This window comes from Ischnura elegans, chromosome 13, assembly GCF_921293095.1.
Source record: "Ischnura elegans chromosome 13, ioIscEleg1.1, whole genome shotgun sequence".
Taxonomy (NCBI): domain Eukaryota; kingdom Metazoa; phylum Arthropoda; class Insecta; order Odonata; family Coenagrionidae; genus Ischnura; species Ischnura elegans.
Window position 1 is genome coordinate 7,315,019 of NC_060258.1, and position 21,705 is coordinate 7,336,723.

The following is a 21,705-nucleotide window of genomic DNA, read 5'->3' on the forward strand; positions in this document are numbered from 1 at the left end:
CTTAGCTTGACGGCGGACCAAAATCAATGTTGTCTTGCTGTACAAATTTGAAGAATTAGTAATGGAGCCCCTTGAACCAAGAAAAAGGCGTTTTTATTTAATCAATGGACTCTAAACATTGTCATACACAAATCTATTTTTGCTTGTACAATATCTTTAGTGTTGCTGGAAGTAATGTTTCAAGTGCATGTTAAGAATTGAAATTCTTGAATTAATGTTTTTTACAGTAATTTATCCGTGAAATTTATGTTTTGAAGCCTGCAGAATGATTAGAAATTATTCATTGCAATAACAGTCACTCTACTTGAACCAAAACTGCGCTCAAATGGTAGTTATTATGGGTATTACAGTTTGGGGTCGAGTAATTCAATATTAAGGTTAACTCAAGCCCAAATAAAATAAAATTTTAAAGTATTTACCTTGCAAAAATATTTATATGTTTAAGTATAGATTAATTTTGAACCATAATGAAAATATATAAAATTAGTATTTCAAAGACAGCAATACCGTAACACCACGAATCACATGACGACGTGACGCAGGGGGATGAAAGGGGAGTGGGAGGATTTGTTTGGAGGGACGTGGTCCTCTATTGTGGGTGGGAGAAAGGGGGGAAGGGAGGATAGGGGGGGAAGGGGAGGGTCCCATTGTGGGAGGGCTCTTTCTTGATGGCGTGAACGAAAGAACGAGTGCTTACTACGTACATAGATTATAAATTGAGCAAAAAATTAAATGCAATAAAACAAGGAAAAATACACAGAAATAAATTAAATAATTGCCCAATTCCTTTACTTTAAGCACACTACTGGCCAGGGAAAAGAAAACATAATCCATCAGATCTAACCAAAACAAATGACATCTAGAAAAATAATTAAAAAATGAAACAAGAATCTTCACTTCTTGTGAATCTCTGGTGTGAATACATAAACAAATGAAGTGACAACACCAAAATTAATCCTAAACACTATCCAATGATACACTCTGTCCTAAAAACTAAAATATAACTTAATTTAAGTGGAGAACAGAAGGGCCAAAAGAATAAAAAATGGAAGGGAAAAATACTGTGGGGCAATGGCACTTCTTCACAGTTACTTCTTCTATTCTTGATTGGGGATAAATGGAATTTCTTCGTGAATCCTCATAACTTGGGGGGGGGGGGGGGGGGCGATATGGGATAACAGTTATACTTATCGACTCTGTGTCATGGATGGGTATGACCTCCTTGGCTGGCTTCTGTCAGGGTCACTACATCTTCATTCACCATGGGCTGAGAGAATATTTAATTATGGGCATCGTGGGTTCACTTTATTCCTCTTGGTGCAGGAAATCTACCCTTCTTTTCTCCTGTTTCCTCTTCTTCACCACTTTTCCCTTCTAGGTCTATCACTCACAATTCTATTCTCCCTCTACTTCACCTCCACGTGACAGACAAGATGCCTTCAGCTGTCCAGCATAGACTTAGACCGCAATACAAATCCGGAGTAAATGTGTCTTCTGGAGCTGATATTTGTCCGGTTTTTACAACCTAGAGAGGGTTAGTATTCTGGGTTTGGAGCAAGTGGGGGAAACCCAGGAAGAAGTGGGTTTTCTTAGAATCCTCACGATGGGCATGTTCTCATTTTGTAGAGGGAAGGGGAGCAGATTCTGTCATTCTCCAATCGCTGCTCACAGGTGTTGTTTGGAGGGTGGGGATGGGGTAAAACGTGGACCATTCACTGGTCACGCACACAGATCAGAAAAATCCTGAAATGGGGAAGGCGGGGTATCGTGGGGGGATCGGGAAACACTTAACACTCCATTCAAGCTTCACTGCACATACACACATACTCACACATGATATTCCATCAGCTCTCCTTCCCTCGTGCACACCAATTTTAAGCTAACCATGAGCTGTGCAAAGCGGCATCAGTTACAATATGTTGTGCCCATTTTTGAAAATAATGATTAAGGTTTCAAATTCTGGGATCAAGAAGCCCATGTTTACAGTATTTAAAATTCAGGATTTCTCCCAAACATCACTTTCATCCATTGATTTCGTTGAATGTGAATTTCATGCATACCTCAGTGGCATCAGTCTCCTTGGGTGATTCTTTGTTGGCCAAAACCGGCACAGAGTCCAGGTCTATCCCAATGGCTCCTGTCTCTTCAGCATCCACCTCTTCCCATTGGGAAGATGTTGAGGACAGTGCCTGCATATGAGTCTACAATCAGTATCATTAAACACAGAGATACAGAGACATAGAAATAGCTTAGTGAGTTAACAAATAAAATAATGATTCCTATTTATAACATAGATAGATATCTACACACCAATATTCACTAGTGTAACATTCAAAGCTTGTGTGTGACATTTATATACAATAAATTGTACAAAAATCTATCATAGAGTTCAAATAAGAAAAAACACTCATCTTATTAACAAAATGTATGATTACTATCATGTAACAAATAAATACTGATGTGTGAATGAATATTGGTCTAATGTTTGAATGTGTGACTGAGACTTAGGTGTAATTGGAATTGTTTCAAGATTGTTGCCATTATTATTCTTTACTTTGACTTATCTTCTACGCAGGCAAAAAGTGTTAGTATTTTGCGGATTACATCCGTTAGATGTTTTATTTATCACAATTCTTATATGCCTTTGAAAATATAGATATAAGACTTATTACCAACCTTGAATTCCCATTGTAGCATTGTCGATACTTCCAGCGTTCTGCAGGTAATAGTCATTAAACCTTCATTTTTTAAACATTTACCCTACCATTTTATCATGTTCGAAGATAACCATGCTGAACCGAGGGGGTATATCATAGTTTGGTATTCGGTAGTGGGCAAGGCGAGGAGCAATTCATAGCATGCAAACAATAACTGCAAGTTTTACTCATTCCACTGCCTATCTAACCTAAAGTACAGTGGATATGTTAACCCTCTTCACGTACAAGAAGTAAGCCTAAAACGATCATAAACATGCCATTCCTATGACATTGTGATTTTTGGTGCTTTTTTTAGGGGTGCACAGCAAGTAGTAACTGTATTAACCCATTCAATGCAGGTGTAAATGCAAATGTCTTCCCCAATGTCGGAGCTCAAAGTTAGGCGTTTTCATATCTGTAATTGTGTTTTGAGTTACTATACGCCATTTTAAAATATCAGTTAGTAGGTTTTACCTCATTTTTTGTAATAAAAAAAATGACTTTCATGAATGGCATCCCCTCTGCTGAAAATATGTCATCATGCAACCCGTATTTCTTTCTCTTTTGCTGATAAAATTCTCTGTAATCTTCTGTGAAAATATTTTTTGGTGTCTGAATTTTGGTAGTTAAAATTTATTTGCTTTTACTGTGTTGCATATTGAATAAGCAAGAGATTAATAGTAATAGGTGCCATATTTATAAATATACTTATTTTATATCCATTACATATCTTTGACTCCTCTTTCTTGTAACAATGTCATCTAGTTCTATTTCAAAATGATAATAGGGTTAGATTTTCTGCTCTGGCTCATTGGTCGTTTTTAAAACTTTTTTTAACGGGATGTATAGTATTGCTGACAAAATCTTTACATTTTTTTACTGTTATAAACAGGCTGTTGGAAACATATTTTGCATTTGATGACCAGTATTTCAATTCCTTCACACTAGGATGTGGTTTTACTTATATTTTCAGCCTTTTGTCCCAAAGGGCCATTTGGCGCGTGGACTTTCCTCCCGACATTCATAAGCTTGCAGTTTTCCCAAGGATCCACCCCCTCCGGTCATAATATTTATATTGGTAGGTAAGTGCATCGTACCCTTGTCCTCTCTTTACAGAAGAACTTTCCTCTGATCCCTTCTCGTTCACCCATTGCCATTCCTAACTACTCCCAATCCTGCCCAACCCCCGTAGTTCCTTGTCTCAGCCAGCGCTCACCATAGGAAATTCCAAAATCTTTCCAATTCTATGTTTTCCGAGGTCAATGCACTTACCTTCAAACACATGCATCATATTTTGCCCTCTTCCCTTTCACACGGCAATTTTATTTATTTATATCGTACTTCGGGAGTTAAAGCATCAATACGTTTTAAATTTTGAAAAAAAAAAAATATTTGCCTTTCGCATGTCACCTTACTTTTCAAAAAGGAGCTGGTTGCAATGATTAACTCCACCCATGAATTTATTATAAGCAACCACGGCCTCTGGTTTCTCCTTGTCGTGTCTGGTGTTTGCCATAAGGTCACTTCCAAATTCCGAAGAGATCATTTATATGTCCTGCTTGTCTTTTTAGCAGAAAACACATATTCCCTCCTCCCTCCACTGTGAAAAAACCTCTCCTTTCGGTAATCTGTGACCAAATATCTCTTTTGGATTGTCCTTCCTATTTAGTCTCGATGTACTATTGTTTTCAAAAGTATGTAGACACCCACCAGCCCCACTTCACTGATGTGGTAGGGTCGGTAAAAACTTGGAAGGTTAGCACATGAGGTAGCCTGCATCTCTCACCAGTTCGCCAGCATTAGCCGATGAGGACGGATGCAGGGGCGACCGGGTGAGGATTTCCTCTCATCAATTCATATTTTTACTCACCGTGAGCACAGAATGTGTATGTGGCTCCGTAGCTGAGTAGGATTACTTCACGCACATTTGACGCACTTAAGTTATGGGGGGATTTGAATCTGAGCAAATGGTATTTTTTATTTTGTGAAAGGTCAATTGATTACTTAACCATAATAGATATAGTTCAGTGCGGTTTTAAGGTACAAATATACTAAATGGATAATAGAACCATCATACTTATCTAAATTTTTAGGCTATGTATTTCTCATTTTTCCTTGTATTTTTATTTATGAAATTGCTACTTTTTATTAACTTTAATCTAAAAATAAAGAACCAGAATAGCCTCTAAATCCATTTCTAGGCATGCAATTTCTCACAATCTTGCAGTGAAGGACTCCAAAATGGGCCCCAGCTGAGGTCACACAATCACCCCAGGGCACCCCTTCGTCTGATTATTTAGAGTGAAAAATTTTATGTACCAATTTACTTCCCCTTAATTCTTGGAGATATTTGTAGTTCGTACTCCCATTGGAAGCAAAGCATTGGTGTTTCTAATTACATAACTTCCCACACTGTTGAACAAAGATTTTGTCCTGGAGACGCCGTTCGATGATCTTAGATGTATTTTTATGCTGAGTTGGAATCTCGGCTTAGATCATATCCATCACGTCTTGTTTCATTAGGACAGCTGAATGTATGTTTTTTCATTTACAAAAGCAGTAAATTTTTTTATTTATATATCATAATAGCATGAACAGGTAAATAATTAAATTTTCCTGCCATAACATGTTGTCCTATGATGGTTTGCCTTCCTATCCCAACAAAACATAATTAAACTTGCAATAACCTATCATTTTTTTGATGCAATGCATAATCACCTTTCACTACTAATAAGTATGTGACTGTCGGTGCATTAAGACAGTTTGAGAATTTTGTTGCTCGCAGGAAATGTCAGCTAATTGCATTGAAATCGTTGTGAAGTGTCCTAGCTTCTAGTCTTAGCTTAGTGAAGTCTCCATTTCAAATCACCGAGGCAATGTAATACAACATTTTTATTTATCCTGACTTTTTTATCATTGGATCCCTAGAAGTAGACAATCACGAAAAACCTTTTGAAAAAATTATCAAGCCATACCTTTTTGGCAGCCATTTTTAAAAGGGTGAGTGGGCCTAAAAAGTACGTGAACTACCACGATGACTTTTTTACGTGTGCAATGAAATCATCTAACATAAATATGGCGATTCCGATTCGCATTATTACATTTCATTAGGAATACTCATTAGAAGTTTAAATGAATGAATGTATTAATGCTCTTGACACACACTAATTAAAGGAACGCATACCATTAGCGGAGGAAACTAATAAATTAATTAATTTGCACAAGTCCATAAAAAATAGATTGTTATTTATTTATAATTAATTTGCACTATTTTCTTGAAATTTGCAAAATTTCAAGTCATAAACATTGATATTTTGTGTTTTTCTGCTTTCTTCATTAATTTTTTTGTTCTAAACCTATGAATACATTACGTAGATTCATAGATTTTATATCTAATTACCTTAATTCCTGAGATTTGATGACCCTGCACCGGGCGTGCTGGCATATAAAATATGCCAATCCTCAAAAGCTAAGGAATTGCGAGTTTTCAAAGTTTGAGGTGCTGAAGCTAATTTTTTCACCTATAAATGTACAAGATTTAACTAATTTCTACAAATGAAGATTAATTTTCACAAAAATCGAGTGTTATCATATATGCACATTACATGGGCAAAGTACCCCATTCACCCGGCTCTGTAGAAATAACATCGCACCCACTAGAGGGTTAAAGGCAACAATTACACCAAATGAGTCTAGTGCTTGCCGCTTCCCAAAATCTTCCATAGCCTTTCCAATATAATAACAGGAGGCCCACCACCAAATGTCATTTCTTCAAAAAAAAAAGCCACTGTTATAGCCCCTATTAATCTTTCGGTACGTTTTTGAGGAGAGTAGCAAGTGGAGCCTTCACTTCTCTGCATTGGAAATGACACTGCTTAAATACCTAAATGCCATTATGATGATAAAAGTCTCATGTCTATGTTTGTCGAAATTAAAATTAATGAAAAATTTGATGCCGTATGATCATAATGAAGACAACAAAATACACAGCCTTCACGAAGCCCCAAACCCTGGTCCCCTGAGTGGTATTCTTAATCGCTACCACTACCCCCACTGACCCGTATGCTGAGTAGTGCGATATTATGGAACTATACGCAGCTTGTGAAATGTACTCCTAGAAAATTAAACAAGTTCAGCCAATCTAAAGCCCATTCAACAAAACCACTGCTAGTGCAGGTATGTGTTCACCATTCGGAAGGCCATAAAAAATACGGCATTGAAAAAGGCGGAGCAAGGTTAGTGGTCTCCCCTTGTAAGATGAAAGGAATTTGAAGAAGGGTCACTATACTTTCAATATACAGTACCACTGGGAACCAGTCCAGGCTCCTGCATTGCAAGAATACGGCTCTCTGTTATTAACCACAGGGAAAAAAGTTGAGCTTGGTCACTTGTAAAGCTAGAGCTTTAGGTCATTTGCACCTCACCCCCCTCCCTTGCAATGAAGGCAAACAAGTAGGCCACTTGCTGTGGTACCAATAAAAGTAGCATAAACGTGCCAAACACTGTTTGCTCATGGCCACTACATTCCCACTTTCTTTTGTGTGCTATTGAACGCTAACCAGTTACTAACAAGCATCTATGAAAGGCATTTGACAACAAAATAATGGGTAGCTTCTGAAAATCACAGGTATTTTATGTCATCATGTGAATAACAGCAGACACATGAAACACTTTAGACCACCGAGGTGCCCAACGTCCCCACTAGAGGGCTAATAAGGTTAACTTTATCGGTCCCAGGATTATATATATTAATGTATAAGGCAAGAATTCTACTACACAAATGAACAAAATATAAAGGAAAAAACAGCTTTTTTATGATGAGAAAACTTAATCGAGTAATAAGTAACTTTAAATCAAATTGGTTACCTTTAAACCTGCGTAAAAATCAAAATGTCCTCGCAGTTTCCATGATAAACATTTTTACCCACTATATCCTTCAACAATTAATTAAATTCCATAACCATAATTCCATACATACCTGGGCATTCTCCTCAGGAGATGGTTCCTCCTTTGCCCCGACCAGCGTCCAGTCCAGGTCTGCCACCATGGCTCCCCTGCCTTGAGCTTCCACCTTTTGGCCTTGGGAAGCAGTTAAGGTATTGGGCTACAACATAAACCCCAATCATCATCATTAATGATTGAGATACAGAAATATTAAAATAAAACTTTTAAGAATTTCTCATAGGAATAAAATTAAAGTTAGTTTCAAATGGATGTATTCTTCATATTACCTGCAAGCTGCCTTAAGGTAATTAATGTCAGGAATTTATAATATTTATAATTATTTTGTTAAAACTACCACTTTACTACATTCCTATTACTTCTTATTTTCAGCGCAAAATCCCTGCAAAAGCCACCTGATGATCCTCAGGGCAATCGTTTCTGGAGATGCAGAACTCCAGATGAAATCTTATTCATAACTGTAACTTATTTTATGAAAGAACTTTGCATGAGAATCCAAAGCTAATAGGTAATAACATACATGCATTGGAAATAAAAAGGGTCAATAATGGAGGATAAATTTAGTGTATATTTTGGTTTATAATTCAGTTTAGAGACATCAAACAATTTGACTAATAAATTAAACTTACTCAGACAAGATATAACAGAAGGCCATTCTGAGTTAACAAAAAAGAGAAATCTGTAGATAAACTCCTTATAGAACAAAGCTTGCGTAGCTTCAATGGGAAAATAAGAAGGTTCATTTACTCTGTATGAACAACTGATGAGTAGGGATAGGAAAACTTTGCCATTGTGAATTTTGTGGATTTAGACACAAAGTGTCCTGGTAGACGTAAGACGTTACAAAGTACACCAAAGTGACTGGGGATAAGACTTTTGAACTCACAAAATTTCGCAAATTGTGTCCCAAAATATTGAATTTTTATTTTTTTGGGGAAAATTTTGAAACTATAATTTCAAACACAGGAAAAAGCATTACATTACATGGAATGATTTCAATTCGACTAAAATTAACACAAGTGCGAGTATTCCTTAGGTATGTGGACGAGTGCAGTTCCTCATAGCATAACTAATGTTATGATACAATACCGGGAGGATGGCATCGCGTGTTTTCGATTTGCTGCAATACGAGGCAATATATGGCAATCTCCCATCCTTACTCTGAGGGAATAACCATCTATTTGCTCTCTGAGTTGAACAATAGAAGAGCAATGTATGCAATTTTTTCTTATCAACTTCACAAATGGAATATTATATTAGTAGAGGAATCTGAAGAATGCTGCTTGAACCGCTGTCACTCCGTGAGCATTAAAATCAGACTTCAGTGGTAAATCCCAAGTAGAACTGTCAGCTAGCCCGGCGCTAGCTTCATGAATGCACCCATGGACTGCACGTGCCTGAATATCTGCTGTTTGGATCTCTACCTTTTAGCTATATCTGTCAAATAACTGTTTTTCCATCGTCCATTGTTAAGTATTGCTGCTCGTGTGTCAGATATTCTAGTTATTTTGACGTGTTATTGTAGTGCCGAATGAAAATTAAGAAAAGGGACAGGGGTGCATTGTATCAAAATTTCAGGATTTCAGTATCAAAAGGATGGATTTTATTGTATCGATAAAAGTATGGTGATGCTCAAATTCTGCAATTGTCAGGTAGCTTGGGAAAGAAAAGACTCGATTGAAAAACATTGGAAATCTTCGAAGCATCTAACTGCTGCAAAATTTGGTAAGTATGGATATTCTTCAAAGCTAAAAACATCAATCTCTATCTGCTTCAACTGCTGCCATGAAAAACCAAATTGATCATCATTTTGGAAAGTGGGTAGTAAGAAACTTTCTCAAAGCTGACATTCCTCTCTACAAATTGGAAAGAGAGCTAATGAAGTAATTTTTGAACGACAGGAGTAGAAGGATCAACAACTTTCCTATTTCCACGTGGTAATTTATTGAGACCAACCATGGTTTCGTTGCAGCATAAAATTATCAAGGTCACTGTAACGAAACTATGGTTGGTCTCATTAAATTACCATGTGGAAAAAGCGAAGTTGTTGATCATTCTATTCCTGCGATTATAGATTTCCACAAAGTTACACGCGCTACAGTTAATTATTTTCAAATGAATTCATTAAGGGCACATATGCGAGTACAGCAGCTTTTTGTAAATTAAGTCAAAGCATTCTAATCCTTTCCATAGTAATAGGAAAACTAACATTTTATAAATAGAGTGAGGTTTTGGGCAAGTTTGAATTTATTTGTTGCTAAATCTTATGAAAATGATCATTCCACTAACGTTTTTTTGTTGAAAAATGCCACTTTTTAAACTTCTAATAACAAAAAAGGGACACTATTTAGGGGGCTGAGTTTTTTAGAGTAACTTGCACTATCCTCCCTCTTTCAGGAAAATTAAACTTGAAGTTGCTCCCATGATTGATAGTGCTTCTATGATTTATATTAGTGATGGTTGTAAAATGGCAGGCTTACAGCACTTATTTTTCAGGGCTTCCCCAAAAAGGTGAGTAGAATTTGAGCATTGAGGTTCCTGTAAACCCATATCATTCTTTTAATTTAGCAGCCTATATATTTTTAATTTCCAATGAGTATAAAATGGCAATATTTTAGTAAATGTATGGATTTAATAGATATTTGCAATTAGGCAAAAAAAAACTGGTTGAAGATGTACTATCATTTGCAAAAGTCTTGCAACAAATCGAGCGGCGCCACTTTCGCTCCACAAAGGTTGTTCTTGGAAACTATGGTTTTCGGGTATATTCAGCAAACCAACAAGAGTCTTCATGGTTCAATATTTGGAGAACGGGTCATTAGGTGGGTGAGATATTTTTTCATCCTTTTCAGTCTCGGGATTTGATCGTTTCCATTTAAGTGAAATTAATGTTCATTATGTTCCCCCAAACACATTGTAGCATTTAATGCAGGAGTAAAGATCGAAGGTAATTCATCGGAGAGATTTAAAAAAGTTTGTAGCTTGGCTCTTTTTGAGTGATCTTAGCTCTTTTCAGAGAGCAGTTTTTCTTTCCACTATTTTTTGACTAACGACTAACTAATGCCAGAGAGACATGCAGTTGAAGAGTTTCCCAAATGGGTTACATTGTTGCTGAGGTAAGGGTGCCTGCATGAAAATACTTTAAAAATGCATCAAACAGTTTTTGAGGCATACAATAAGGTTAATGTGTAACTTATGTAGGGTAATGATATGTGGACAGCGCTATACCTTAGAACAACTTTTGAAACCTTTTGTCTGTCATGGTAGTTGTCCTGATATTCCCGCGAACAATTCTTTGACATTTGACCCCTACGTATTCATCGGAGGTCAAAAACTAACAAGAGGGATATGTTTATTGCTCCACTGTCTTGGGCATCCTTGAAAACTTCTTGAGTTATATGTGACTTATTTCAAATTGAAGTAAGTAGTTTTCTTGTTTATTTCTGTAATGCATTTAGAATCATGGTAATTGTTGAGGTGTAATTGTTAGACAGAACTAGAGATATTGTTGGTGTGGGGCCCCAAACTTAAAGGAATTGTTTGTCGTACTTCAGCCCTAATCAAGCCATACTTTGACTATCGATTGACTTTCATGACTCCGCATCATTTTTCAACGATCGCAATTTCGACTGAGGAGAATTTGAAGAAATGGTTTCATTGGACCTATTATTAGTCTGAAAATTTTCCCTCTTCTTGATTTGTAGGTTGTGCAGTTAGATGGCTTACCGAGATGCATTCGTAGTCTGTCTGGACAAGCTGACGTAAAACAGTATCTATGAGGACTACTGTGTTTTCAGAATCCCCATTGTCAGGAGTAATGCTACGCCTTCCAGCTATAGTTATGATTGGAGGGTAAAAGCCATGTAAAAACAGCTGCTTGATGCTGAAGTTGAGCAAGATCCTCTGGTCAGTGAGTTTTCGAGTAAGGAAAACACAATGTTGAGGATGGCATACTTAACTCTTTCTGCCAAAGAATAATGTTTTCCATTCTACACATAGCATCAGAATATTTTTAATCTCTCTCTATTGAGGTGTAATTTTGAGAGGAGTGCACTTCTCTTGTGTTTGCTTCCCTTTGATTTGGGACTCAACTCAATGGGGTGCCGGGCTATTACACCAGCCACTCTACTAGACCCTCTAGCCCATGAGTCCACCATCAAATTATTGCATAACTAGGTACTGTTTTTAATAGAAATATTATTTACGCCTCACAATAACTTAGACTTATGTAAAAATAAGTTACATGTTCAATTCCCTTTTGCATTTAAAATGGGTTAGGGAAATTTGGTCACTGTGTGGTAATAACAATGCATGCAAAAAACAATCTCTTGCCAAGGAATTAAAAAAGGACTTCCAGTGTCCAGACGGAAGAATGTCCTAAAGGCATAAGCATATTTAAAGTGGCTTTGTTATTCAGTGTCCGGGCAAGAGCGCAGTTGGGTTGGGCCATCCTGAATTTTGCAAACGATGGGCGATTTCATCACTTTCACCGCTGCGTTTCCATTCACAGCATCTGTCGCGTATGTTAATTTTTTGTTGATGTACGGCTGGTGATTGTTTTATTGTTGGCTTATTAACAGACTGTCAATTTGGTGACATTGAGACCGTGAAAACGTGGAAAAAACTGTGAACTTCAGTATGTAGGCAGAGTGGCAACCCTAAAATCTCCTTTAAATCACAGTCGAAAGTCATTTTTTTTGCATTTAATATGTCTAAAGGATTCATTTGTCTAAAGAATGCAAGGTGAAGCCACTGGTTTCAGAAAAACTCAATATTTTCTTAACATGCAGCCTTACGGCAAATTGACAAAGCTGGGCAGGACATGATGGCTAAATGCTCAAAGAGTACCGTCAGGCATGGCTTCACATCTGAGGGCTTATGCCCTCTCCAGGAACCCCTATGTAAAAGGGGAAGAGCTAGGAAATGTATGTATTTAGCATTCATTTATTTGCATAAGAAATTCTCTGAAGAAATTATGCGGCTTTCGTCTCCTGGGTCAAGAAATATCCACACATATATTGTCGTCTTTAGTTGAGAAAATGTTATATACACTGAAAGCGATATCTTTTTAATTATATTGAATTAGTCACATGATTTATTTCTTTACTATCGACTATGTAAAGGTACTTTGCGGCAAACAATGTTACTTAACCTTATTTATGTACTTACTATAAAAGTTCTGTTTTGCATGGATTTTATTGTTATTTTACAAATTAGCAATCTGTTCAATGAATTGCCATTTTGCAATTCCATGTTTCCTTCCTGTGATTTAAATATTTCCTCAATTTGTCACTCAATATGAAGTATGGGCATATAATTGGATTATTTGATTTTTTAAAACATTTTTACACATGTTCACTGTGTTCATTTTATATTGTCACCATAGGTGTATTCAAATTGAGTATTTTGTCATCAATATGTTTGTGGCATTGGAAATAATGCAGAGGTCACCAACATTTTTTTCCCGGTTGCCTGTTTGAACTTAAAAAGTAGCTAATTATACCAATCGGGAGATGAGAGACAGAGGTCCTCCTGATTTTCAACCGAGTGCATTGTTGGTGTGCTTTTTTATGAGGCGTGGAAGGTGGAGTTGTTTGGCTGACCTTCACCCTGCCTATCGTGGCCACATTTGCCTTGTCATAGTCAATCGCTAGTGTTCCACGTGTGATTGATTTTGATTCTCCATGGATAGACCCGATATTTACAGGCACATAATGGCGGGAGACAGCCATTTTGTGTGGTTGGTGTCTCTTCTGGGGTGCCACCTTCAGAGAGGCAGGGGAAGTTTTTCTCTTTTCAACGAATCTTTAATGCATTTAATTTTCTGTACTAAATGCTTCCTTTGCTCATAGGTTATCCAGCTGCCATTGGACTTTGCGTATCCGGCCAGAGCGTGACGGAATTGCAGAGAGTTTTGCTGGATATTGGATGCTTTTATTCTCCAATGATATCATCAATAGGATCCAATGACTTGGGGAGGAAAGTTAGATTTCATCAGCTGATGAGTAATTTCCAGTTATCAGGTACACAACAAAGGCAGTGTTCACAATATTTTTGAAACTTTTTTACCATTAAATGAACTGCTGATTTCCTTCGAATGTAGAGGAAATATTTTGGCATCAATGTGTTCGTTGTATTTGTAATCAAAATCATTTAGACTAATTTCATTTTGATACATTGATTCAGGAATACAATATATTCCTTTATTCAGCCATGTAAGGGTGCTTCAAACGTTGCGTCACTAAGCGACCTGTACACCATAACTATTATTTTCATAGCAATTGTAAAAGGTTACATTTTAATGATTTTATTGTCCTTCCATAACTAATTGCTATACCAATTAAGCATTTACATTTCCTTATGTGGTTATTTTAACTCAGGATGTGATGGATATTACTGTACATTACGATTCTTAAAAACATTTTCCATCTCCACGGTGTTTCGTTTTTGGTCAATGTCACCATAGCTGTTTCTTTATCAAAGACAGTGAAAACATATAGGCTTTAATGAGTAAATGGCATTGAAAATATTGTAGAAGTCACTATTATAATTTTATTTGCACGTAGCAGCAGTTTAATTAAACCCATTCTAGCATATGAAGCTGCTCTCGATTTCAATAGCTGGTCCATGAGAGAAAGAAGTTTTTAATTGTTGAATAAATGCATTGTAATACTGTTCCTTTGTGGTTCCTGGAGGGGGGTGTTGATTAGCTGAGCTTCCTTCCGGGTATTGTTGTTGCACTTTCATTTTCCCTGTCAAAGCTTTACATACCTGTAACTGTTTGTCCTGCAATCTTTTTGAGAGGCTATTTTCAATTCCTTGCCAGAGATTTCACTATATTTTATTGTTTGCTGATAATCAATTGTCAACTGCTGAGTTTGACAACTCACCAACGTCCATATTGACAACTCACCATGTCATCTCCACAGCCGGGCCCGTCCGTTACGAGTTAATTCTTCTGTTAACTGAAAAGCTTGGTTGTTTTTGCATTTAAAGTCATGTGTACGCACGAAACGCGAGTGTTACGTGATCATGTGTTTATTGGTATAGGTGCTATAGTGGGAACGGATATTTAACAAACTGATCATCATTACAAAATAGACTTATTTTAGTTTAATAGTGGCTATTCATTTGCCTTCATGAGAGGCACCTTGCATGATATATTAATGCATGAGCTCCAAAAGGGAAGTTCTTTGGAGTATGTTATTGTACAATTTATTCACATCATATCAACTTACCCTGATCCCTTATATGAGTTATTTGATATCATTTTGGTATTAGTTGAAATTCGTGGCAGTTCTGCATGGCTGGTAGGGAATGTTTTGTTCAGGACTATGAATCACTAGTACTTAATGCATGTAATAAAAAAATTAAAAACCATAACTACAAGAAACATTTTTTTAATTTTAGCTTAGCAAATATATCATCACATGACATGCTGCCAGTGTGCTGTAATAAGACGCATATTGCATCATGTATCAATGCGTGGGCTCTTGAAGGAGGTTTGTAGGAGTACACTAGTATAGCCTATCTACCCATTTCAGAAAATTTATTACACAGGAATGTGGAGTTCTGTTGTCACGTGGTGGGGTGGAAGACTCTCGTTCAATCTTTGATTTCCAGTTTCTATGTTATCATGAATGTTAACGGGAAAAGTATTTTTTAGGGGAATGGGGCCTTTTTAGGAGGGGTCTTGAGTTATGGTGATATTAGGGCATCCATGGTAGAGGATCCTGCCAGTTGATGAAACTGAAGGGATCTGCTGGCATGTACCCAGTTCAATTGGATTTTTAAATATAATGCACCCATGTTCAAAAGCCTCGAGTGGTAAATTCATCTCCTTATTTTTAACTCTAATATGTTAACGTGTTGTATGCGTAACCCACCAAAATGTTTTATCATAGTATTGTCTCTCACTTAAGTTGGGATAGTCTTTTAATATTTCTCTGTTTTAATTCATCAATAATGTATGCATGGTAGTAAGGTACTATGTACATAAAAATTGAATCTCTATGTCAGCACATTTCATTCTCCATCCTGCAGCTGCCACTATTCCACCAACCATCTTGTAGATGCAATTATTCTGTCAGCAATGGCTTCATATTCTAAGGTGGTATTTTTTTGCAAGTCACCATTTTTATCTGCAAATTTGATGCATATCCTTCAGCACAACATGGTGCTTTAGAGATTTACTTTGGTTAACCTTTTCCCTACTGCACATGTATATATATATATATACGTGTGGACGTTTCCTGCCCCGGGAGGTGACGGGCGTATATATGCGTGTGGACGTTTCCTGACCCGGGAGACGACGGGCGTATATATACGTGTGAGATTTACCCAGCCAGGAGTTCGAAAGCCGTATATATAAGTTTTCTAGCTTCCCCTTTTAGGACGGTCTTGGGTTTACGACGTCTTTGTCTCGGGACCCAATGCATCGGGATTTAGGATTAACCCTCGGAATCCGGGAGCAGGTACCCGAACCCTTCGTCTTTTAGAACCCCTCTCAGCGGTACGGGACAGCGGTCATTCAATTGTTTATACAGTCAATTTTCGAAATAGATATTTGTTCATTTCTCCAGAAATATACACTAACAATTGAATTATTTGTCTTTTGAGCAGTGTTTAGAATTCTTAAACGAAATTCTACAACAAATATTAACTTATATCTCGAGTAATGTATAAACATCAACATGGAAATTTTTGCTGAGTTAAATCCGTTAATAATGGCCTTAGAACTTCATTTAAAATTTGACAATGCTCAGATAAAAATGAGAAATTCATTTCAAAGTCTGTTATTTACGTGCAAGCAACAATAATCCATTTGCTAAATACATATAAGCAATGCATAAGTTGACCGCGCACCAATGCCGCAGGTATGGTAGTAAACCCGGAAAGGAGGGAGCACAACTACTCTTGGAGTCCGAGATAATGCGAAGTCCCTGCGTGGAGGGGTCGAAAAAGGTTCAGCGAGACCCTTATTAACGAATGCCCTCCAAAAATGCTCCGTACCACGAGAAAGAAGAGTCTCTTGGGGCTCGGTACAGCAGTCAAGCTAAGACGAAAACTCCGCCGTCTCGAAAGGGTTAATAGTTTTTTGGCAGCTGCATTGGTGTACCAGGGTTTTGGTCATAAGTAGTATGTTCTCGTTTTCTGCAATGCTCCACAGATGTACAGGAAAATACATATATGGTATATACTGAAGTGGTGTTGCTGCATTGGAATTTGACCTATGTAACCTCTGGTATAATCTCTACCCTCAGTAAGCATGAACAGTAGGCCGGCCCTTATTTTTCATAATTGCGAAAAGTTATGTTTTCCTGGTCTCAAAATGATCCAAATGGTGTTTATATTCACGTTTTAAAATTTGGTTACTTTAAAATAACGGCAACCCGTGCCCCAAGGGCCCTAAGTACTAAGGACCCTCAATTGAGTTTTTTGGGGCCGAAAAAGAGCTATTTCTATGTAAAACGTAAAAGTAAAGCCCTTTAGGGCCGATTTTCTGTTTGTTTTAACCTATCTCTAAGCGTTTAGGAGATATTGTCCGTCGTAATGCAATCCCCCCCTAGGGCGCCACCCCGCACCGCGGCACCGCTGAGGTATGTCCCGCACCACTTACTAGAGACTTCCCCTCAACCCCCTCCCCTCCCTCGGCAAAGACTTTGCTCCTGATGACAAGATTTACATGCTAGTGGTACAGTATTGAATAGGTTGTTCCTCTTGTGTCATGATTAATGTTGTTAAAGCCTATAATGTCAATTTTAACCCTTCAATGCCGTCCCATGTACTGGGTACCGACCCCTTAAACGTTGATTTTTGCCGCCATACGGCCGCGAACTATTCCAGCAGGCTTTGTTCCAAAGTGCTTTTTATGTACAAAATATTATAAGCATGTGTTACAAATGTGTCTATGAATTATAAAGGAATGAAGGGAATGAGCAGGGCTAACAGGGCTCAAACAGTAGGTAGAAATATTCAAGGAAGACGAAACGAGGTAGTCAGTTCACGGATGTAGATCACTGTGGAGAGATAGTTCTTGTGTATAGTGTGCAAAGGATAGGAAGTGCTAAGTTTTTTAGGATGTAAGGAGAAAAGTGGTGAAATAAATACTTTATCATGAACGTGAAGTTCATTTTAAGAATAGACCAACAAGGAAATCAAGACTAAATCCAGGCATTGAACTGGTTGGAAAAGAAAGTGAAGAAATACTCGGCTCAAATTTACCGACAGTGAGAGAAGTACTGTGTGTTTTCTATATCACCTAATGGGTTCGAAATTTGTAAGACTTAGGGCGAGAAAAACCGTGAGAAATGCGTCTCATCCATAGTATAAAACTAGAATTCCTGTTGTTACGGAAAATAAGGCGATAGAAAAGTTAGAAAAATGACGCGAAGAATGGATGAACGTGCAACGGCAGAAAGAGAGCGCGAACTACAGTGGATATGAAGAGAAGAGAATCTTTCGTAACAAAACTTGATGATTTGCTTGACATTGCAAGGAGCGGTACCATTGCATTTTTGACGCGCGAGGAGGAAAGTGCAGTTAATCTCTCGGATAAATGTGCTTGGGCTGAAGAAATAAAGTTCTTACGCAAATAAAGAGGAGAACAAAATGCAGTTATTGGTTGAATAGATGTCAATACATTCAAGAACAAATGGAAAGATGTGGTTCTCCGCTCCTTTTGTTGCATTAGCTCCCATCAGTGGCCCGCAGTTCCTACAAAGACTTGTTAATTACGAAAGTGTTAACCTGGACATAGCGAAAGCAGCGCAAAAGAGGTTTTCAAACCACTTGTGGTACATGAGTGAGGAGTTGGTATGCCTGTCATTCTTTGACGGATCCATTTCTAGGTGTGAAAAAAACGTGATACGCCGTATGTGGTCTTGTGTAGGAAAATATGATCCACCGAAGAAGGCAGTCTATAAACGTAAAGACATGACTAAGGTATCTATACCAAATTTTGTCACCACTAATTCGAGAAAGCTATTTAATGTATTGTAAATATGTATTGCATTCTTTGATGTGAACATGCGAGAATGTGATGAACATACAAGAACGATTGGCAAATTATTCGGGGTCATTAAGTGGGAAATGATTGTGCAGCGAGAGGAGTGAAACTAATTCAAGATTTTTAGGCAGTGTCGTTGAAGGAAGAGAGCTTTCAAAATATTACTAACAATAAGTGTGACTTATCATCGCAATACAACCCTTACGTGCGGAAAGGCACTTTAATTGCCAAATATGGGATGTCAGTGAAAAATTATAAATGCAATGAAATTCTCTTTTATTTTGGTTAATGTACCGAAATTCATGGACAGAGCGAAAAAAAATTGATCTCTTGGATTGGAAGCATTGTTATGGCAATTAAATTCTTTCTAAAGTAAGCACATTTCTTCAGAGACTAGATCTTGACATCAGGAGCAAAGTCTTTGCCGAGGGAGGGGAGGGGGTTGAGGGGAAGTCTCTAGTAAGTGGTGCGGGACATACCTCAGCGGTGCCGCGGTACGGGGTGGCGCCCTAGGGGGGGATTGATTGCATTACGACAGACAATATCTCCTGAACGCTTAGAGATAGGTTAAAACAAACAGAAAATCGGCCCTGTAGACTTTACTTTTACGTTTTACATAGAAATAGTGCTATTTCAACCCCAAAAAACTCAATTTAGGGTCCTTACTACTTGGGGCCCTTGGGGCACGGGTTGCCGTTATTTTAAAGTAACCAAATTTTAACACGTGAATATGAAGACCATTTGGATCATTTTGAGACCAGGAAAACATAACTTTTCGCAATTATGAAAAATAAGGGCCGGCCTAATATGAATAAAATGAGCCTGAGAAAGGGATGAGGAGAAAAAAAGAAAAAAGTTGGAAGATGTGTTTTTTTTTCGACAGAAATAAAAACAATAATACTGTGAACTGTGTTAGAAACTAACGCGTGGTACACTTTTGCTGAAAATTTTGAGAAGTGATTAGAAGGAAATAAATAGTTTACATGATTTATTTTCTGCATTCTTTAGACTCAATAAAACTTTTCAATAGTGCGAAATTGAACCTCTGCTGAGGACTACATATTTGTTAGTTTTTCTTTCCAATGCTGTATATAATTTGTAACAGGAGTATTTCAATAGTAATAAGTGACCGTAATATGTATCATCGAAAAATTTTCCTCAAGAATACATTTTGGGAAATCGATTCAATATAGATAAGTAAATTAATTTAGTACATTTATTAGTATTTACGTAAGGCAAATAGAGGTCGACGCTGAAAATATGATGATATACAGTGATTGATGTGTATAAAAGTGTGTGCCATGTATTTATATCTCAATATTTAACTGTGTTCTTTGGCTGAAACAAAAACAATTGGCAATTTTTCCGGAGGAACTGGGACTGCCTACTGGAAAATAAGGTATTCAAAAATATTTTCTTAAATTAATAAAAGTTGAATTTATGGTTTGAAATATATAGTATAGTCATTCCTAAATAAACAAAGGATACGTCGAGATGCAAAATTTTTAAATAATATATACTACTAGAAAGAAATTGAAGAAAATCTTTTGGGGTGACAGAGACGACCCACGCGACCGTTTATGTTTGGAAAATGGGCGCGACTACCGCCGGGTTAATGAACCCACAACCAGTTGAGAGCCTTACGAAATACTTTTCTTCTTAAAACGAAATCAGGGTCTCCCACAAATAATTCTTTCCATCTAATATTGGTAACTGTAACAGTCACTCCCACTGAACACTGCAGATATCATCCCAAAAAGTGTCATGGTAAGTGGGAGATGCATTTCAGACAGTGTCATTTAAATTCTGTGCACCATAGGATTAATTTACTGTGGCTATTTCACAGCAATGCACATAAAATAACCTTTATCATCCTTGCAGTCCCAAAGAGGACCACCTAATGGTTTCCTTTACGACCCGCCAGTCCCTTTCGGGATCAATGAGACACACTTTATTTTTAATCGGCTAATAATGAGTTTCATCGCTCGAGAGTTCACTTGAGAGCCGCTTATATTTTAAACCAAGGTCATTTAACATTGGCCGTATTGTACAACTTAACCCTTTCGAGACAGCAGAGTTTTTGTCTTCCCATGACTGCTGTACTGAGTCCCAAGAGACTCTTCTTTCTCGTGGTACAGAGCATTTTTGGAGGGCATTCGTTAAGAAGGATCTCGCGGAACCTTTTTTGACCCCACCTTGCTGGAACTCTGCATTATCTCAGACTCTGAGGGTAGTTGTGCTCCCTCCTTTCCGGGTTTACGACCATACTTGCGGCATTGGTACGCGGTCAACTTATGTATAGCTTATACGTATTTAGAATACGGATAATTGTTGCTTGCATATAAATTGCAGACTTTGAATTGAATTCCTCATTGTTTTCTGAGCATTGTCAAAATTTTAGTAAAGTTCTACGGTCAACATTAAAGCATTTAATGCAACAACAATTTCCATGTTGATGTTTATACATAACTCGAGATTTAAGTTAATATTTATCGTAGAATTTCGATTAAATATTGTAAATGCTGTTCAAAAGACCAATAATTCAATTCTTAGTCTTTTTTTCTTGAGAAATGACCAAATATTCATTTGGAAAACTGACTGGATAAACAATTGTATGACTGCTGTCCCTTACCGCTAAGAGGGGCTATAAAAGACGAGGGGTCTGGGTACATGCTCCCGGATTCTGAGGCTTATTCCTAAACCCTGCAGGGTTGAGTCCCGAGACAACTAGACAAAGTAAACCCACGACCGTCCTAAGTGGGGGAGAGCTAGAAAATGCACATCTTATGCACATTTTTTTTTCAGAGCTAGAAAATGCACATCACACACGGCTTTTGTTCTCCTGGCCAGGAAAATGTCACACATAAATACACGGCTCTCTTCTCCCGGGTCAGGAAACTTCCACACATGTATGTATGTGTGTAGTAGGGAAAAGGTTACATTGAATTATGAGTAAATGGATAAGCATATTACCTTCTATCATACAACTTATGATGCAAATGATAAAGAAGACTCCCCATAGAAATGCATATACTTATG

General features: G+C 37.5%; 1 protein-coding gene across 1 annotated transcript; it reads right to left on the reverse strand.

The window, feature by feature from the left end:
- Positions 1-1,310: 1,310 nt before the first annotated feature.
- LOC124170427 lies at positions 1,311-10,451 on the reverse strand. Its single transcript, XM_046549148.1, has 3 exons — positions 10,440-10,451; positions 7,675-7,800; positions 1,311-2,189 (listed from the first exon to the last, which is right to left on the reverse strand). The coding sequence occupies exons 1-3, from the start codon at positions 10,449-10,451 to the stop codon at positions 2,022-2,024; spliced, it is 306 nt and encodes a 101-aa protein (XP_046405104.1). The 3' UTR covers positions 1,311-2,021.
- Between the last annotated feature and the right edge of the window lie 11,254 nt (positions 10,452-21,705).